Source organism: Marmota marmota, unplaced genomic scaffold, assembly GCF_001458135.2.
Source record: "Marmota marmota marmota unplaced genomic scaffold, marMar, whole genome shotgun sequence".
Lineage (NCBI taxonomy): Eukaryota > Metazoa > Chordata > Mammalia > Rodentia > Sciuridae > Marmota > Marmota marmota.
Genome location: NW_026000229.1, coordinates 12,960,109 through 12,965,161, shown reverse-complemented (window position 1 = coordinate 12,965,161; position 5,053 = coordinate 12,960,109). Strand labels below are relative to the sequence as shown.

The window sequence follows — 5,053 nt, the reverse complement described above, 5'->3', positions numbered from 1 at the left end:
CAGTATGTCCCTAGTGTCTCACACCAACATCCAACCCCTTGCTTCCCAGGGCAAAGATATAAATATATGTTATTTAAAACATAATTGTACAGTAAGATGTATTTTTTGGTGTACAGTTCTAAAAATTTTAACACAAGTATAGATTCTTATGGCCACCGCCATTGCCTGTAACTCTCCAAAGCTATCTCATGATCCCTTTTGTAGTCACACCCTCCCCATCATCAAAGAAACAATCTTTTGGAAACCAACAAAACTACCTAAGCCCCTTAAGGTGTCTTTAATGCACTTTCCTACCTCCCCCCATGCAATTAGCCTGAACTGTTTTCATTTTTTAAAGATGCTTTATGGTTACTGTCTTCAGTTCTTGGGGTGCTCCTCCATTTGGAGGCCTAGGGACAGCAGGACATCTGCCTCTGCGCTGAGGGGCGCGGGGTGCTTCCCTCTATTATAGCCAGTTCACGCTATATATATTTTTTTTAATTGCCAGGTTGTCTCAGACACCACACAGCTCCTGCTGCGCAGGGCCGCGGTTTTGGCCAGGGCTGTGACCCCACGTGAGAACTCGCAGCAGCGCGGCCGGCGTCACGACCCCTCGATCCGCGCCCGCTCCACACGCCGCGTGCACATGCGCACTGGCGGGCGCGCAGGGCCGACCTCGGCGCCACCCCTCCCCCACGCCGCCGCTACGTTGCGGTGGCGACGACCCGACCGTTGCGGGGCGCCCCGGGCCCTGAGGTGGGACTGTCGGCCGCTGACACCCTTCCCTCTCGGCCCCGAGCTACCCGGCCTGGTGGCCCAGGACGTTCCCGTCGCATGGCGGAGTGCTGCGGACGACGCCCATGAAGCCCGTGGTCCTTCTAGTCGCGCTTTTGCTATGGCCTTCGTCAACGCCGGCGTTTCCGAGTGAGTGACCGGCCTAGGCGGCGGCGACCCGAGGGTCCTCAGGCAGCCTCCAGGTCTCGGCCACCGGAAGTGCGGCTTTTGCTTTTCCCGGGTCCGGCACTCCTCCTGCCCCAATGTCCAGGGTGCTGGCCCGGCGCCGAGATGTGTCGCTCTGCTCGCGTCCGCGTCGCCACCGGGCGGACCCGGGACCGCAAGCGTGCGGGAGGCGCTGTCGGGCAGGCGGAGCCCTTGGAGTGTGGCCTCCTCCGCGGGGAGACTCGCCCTGTGCCACCCTGGGCCTCTTCCAGACGCCTGGGTGAGACAGCAGGGGAGGAGGACGCGTTCCCTGCGATGCCAGCCTGTTTTTGTCTGTCTGATCTGCCCAGAATGGCCTTGATATTTCAAAACATAAATGTGACATGTGAAAAAGTAAAAAGTTCAGATTTCACTGCTCATAAATATTAAGTTTCAATGAGACACCGCAGCAGTTATTCTGCTTTCCTGCATTGGAAGGGCGGTGAAGGGATTGTAGCACACACACACAGTGTGGCTTGCAGAGACGGAAATCATTACAACCCCGCCTTTTAACAAGAAAAGGTTGTCTGACCCCAAAGGTCAAAGGATGACCAAAGTTAGCATGCAGATTGGGGGCTACCGTCTAGAATACTCACTAACTCATTCCCACAAAGTGCATCATGGCGTGCAAGGGGTGAGAAGCCTTAGCTAAGCAGAATTCTAACTTAGATCTTCCCGAGGAGCTCTTTTGTTCCTCCCCAAGAGCTGAATACCAGTAAGGTCAAATTCAGCAGTGCTGAGACTTCTCTACATTACCAACATCTTGGGGACATCTGAAGGTGTTTAAGTGTGGTCTCTGATAATGATATTCCAGATAATAACTGTGAGGCCTGCTCATCTAGTCGAACTGTAATTCATTGCAGTATTTAATAACGTTAGTTTGGTTTAACCAAATTAATAAATAAAATTCACTCAACGGGGTATGTGTGAAAAAGTCTTATAGTGCATGTTAAGTATGCAGACCTATATTTCAGACTTGTTAAAAGATTGTAGTTGAAAATTAGATTTAAAAATTAAAATGTAACACAACCTAAATTATCATGAATAGTAGTGGGAAAAGTTCTTGAGGAAGTGTCTTAGTAGTTAAAATTAGCCCTTTAAAACTAGCACTTATGCCTGGTGGCATGGGCCTGTAATCCAGCTCTGGAGGCTGTGGCAGGAGGATCGCAAGTTCAAAGCCAGCCTCAGCAAAAGGGAGGTGCTAAGCAAATAAGTGAGACCCTGCCCCTAAATAAAATACAAAATAGGTGTGGGGATGTGGCTCAGTGGTCAAGTCCCCCTAAATTCAATCTCCAGTATCGCCATCCCCCCCAAAATCAAGTAACACTTATGATTTTTAGCTGTTTTTAATAAAAATCTTTGTAAAATTTTTCTTCTTTGCCATAAATGAGCAAAACACAATGAAGATAATTATCTTTTCTGGATAATTGGTGATTGTTATTACTAATACTATTATTGCATTTTGGTAGTAGTAGAGCAGTAGGTCATAGCTGACTAAAATATATGGAAATTTTTAACTAAAGTGACATTAACTGTCACACAGTACAGCCTGGCACTGCTATTCAGCAGTCCTGGATACTCACTTTATGCAGTGCAATCTCCTGCCTAACTACACAATTTTGTGGCCTGTTCTTTTTCTTTGCACCCCTCTAGCTAAGATTTTTTAAGGCTGTTAAGGAAATGAAGACATTTGTCAGAAAAAGGAATGATTTTGTGTTGAATATGTAAGTAGTATAGGACAAATAAATAACTAACCAGATTGTAGATCATAGAAGATATCTTGGAAAATGTGATTTACCTCTTTTCTACAGAAATAGATTAAGAGTTATGTAGGGTAGGGGCTGGGGTTATGGCTCAGCTGTAGTGTAAGGGTCCCGCGAAACGTCGGAGAAAGAGACCACCAAGTGACCACTCATGCAATTAGCAGAAGGGGGGATTTATTGAACCAGCATGCTGGGGCTCCGTGCCCACTCAAGAAGGGAAAGCAGCCCAGAGCCCCGAGCAGGGGCTGAGCACTGCTTAAGTACACTTTTTGGGGAGGGCGGAGGGCCTTGTATACATCAGAACAAATCATCATTAGGCGTGGGAAAATTGAACAACAACTCCTAAACCTGATTAGTTCATTCATTGGCGGGAACAGGTCAGGCTGGAGTGATAGGTCATTCCTAAGGAGGGGGTTACATTTAAACTGATTGGTCCAGGCCCTGCAATGCCTGTGTGCAACCACACAGACCCCTTCAGTTATTAAACAACCAGACAATCAGGGGAAATGTTTACTGGGCGGTTCTAAGCATTGTCTTAACAGCTAACTCAGACCTTGCAGCTTAGAAACTTTTACAACACCCGGTCTTTTACCCTTTAACTTTTACGCTTTAACTTCAATTTCTTTTACCCTTAGAACACTCGCCTCAAATGTGCAAGGCCCTGGGTTTGATCCTCAGCACCAAATATCAATAAATAAAATAAAGTTATAAAAAAAAAGTTATGTAGGGTAATATTACATGACTACTTTCTCCTTTCTTATTCTTTCTCTCTCCCTCTTTTTAATTAAAAAAATAAGTATACCAGTGAAACTAGGCTTATGTTATTAGGTTTGATTTAAATCAATTAAGCCTTCTTTTATATGGCCACTATTGGAACAACTATTGATGAAAAAGTCAAATAAAATAATGCTCTTTCATGCCAATGATAAGATAGGTTTTTATAATGAAAATTGCAGTTCAAAGATCATAGGCATATTAAATATATATGTTGAAAAAAACTTCAGTTCTGGTTTAATCTAGATTCATCCTGACATGAACGAGGCTTGGGTATATGCTTTTCTACATATACACACATCCTGATGGTGCTGGGTAAATATCCTATATACTTAATTTTTATACATTAAATTAATTTCTTATATCTGATTTTTCAGTTTTAGTTTGAAATATTTTCTAATTTAAAAATCATTCCTCTTTAATGTGTTTTCACTGTGATTTGCTTTACTACCTAATATTAACTATTACTAAAATTATATAATTTGCTTTTTAAAATTTCAAGTCACTAAATTAAGGGCCTGAAGCTACACATACAAGACTGTGAAATAGTAGTTTGGGGGAGATATTTTTTTAATTTTCGTGAGTAAATTGTTTTTTCTAGGCATCTCTTCATATAGATCAGCAAAAATAGAGTTAATGGTAGGTGTCAGTTTAGAGTGACAAAACCTCTTAACTTGCTTCTTTAGATTGATATTAAAAGGAAGTGCAGTATGTGAGTCTTTGACCTTCATCCTTGTCCTTTGCCCTAATGAGCCAAACAAGGCAAGGGAAATATTAAGGAGGCAACTAGCAATAATTGTTAAAATCTATCACTAAATACACTGAGAGAAAACATTTATTTTAAGTACACTCTAAAGGTAAAATTCACTTGGTTTTTAATGCTGCAGGTTCACTTTACATCTTTTCAGTGCTCAAGGCTAAGACACTCAGGAAGGTCTCCCAAACCTATGAATGGAATGTACTGACACACTTCCTAATGTTTGAGATAATGAGCTTGTCCTCTAATTGGTGAATGTCCAGAAAGGCCTTAGGGGAGAAGGAGGAAGTTTCATTAGCCTATCCATTAATGTTTTAATGGGGGAAAATGTTCTGTCTTTTTGTTCTTTTGATCATTTTAGCCCTTAAATGGAGATACTTTAATCTCCTTATAATGTATGTAAAATTTAAAATTAAGCAACAATTTCACTATATGAATAAAAGAGGTATAATACAAGTTGTTTGAAAAGAAAATATTTTCTTTTTTAGGATCATTATGTATTTGTGACTTTTTAAAACAAGTTATTTTATTTAATTTTTTTTTCTGAGGCTAAATATTCATGCCTTGATATGGTGGAGCTGCTGCAATCTGCTTTCTCTATTCCTTTGGTAGGATCCCATATATTTTATTTTATTTATTTTTATTTGTTCCTTTTTTAGTTATGCATGATAGTAGAATCTATTTTGATATATTTATATAAGCATGGAAATATATCTTATTAGGAGCCCAGTATTGTGGATGTACACAAGATCCCATATATTTTTAAAGATTTCTTATTTTGTTTTTTTGTTTTTTTTTTTAA

General features: G+C 41.7%; 1 protein-coding gene across 2 annotated transcripts in view; it reads left to right on the top strand.

The window, feature by feature from the left end:
- The first annotated feature begins 517 nt into the window (after window positions 1–517).
- Window positions 518–5,053, top strand: part of Spesp1 (sperm equatorial segment protein 1) — a 17,763-nt gene continuing 13,227 nt past the window's right edge. Inside the window, exon 1 of one of the 2 annotated variants that reach the window (XM_048793063.1) lies at window positions 518–903. In XM_048793063.1, the coding sequence (XP_048649020.1) occupies window positions 840–903 (64 nt within the window). In that variant the 5' untranslated portion in view covers window positions 518–839. Of the gene's footprint in view, window positions 1,199–5,053 lie in introns of both variants that reach the window. The other variant, XM_015480067.2, reaches the window with a different exon arrangement.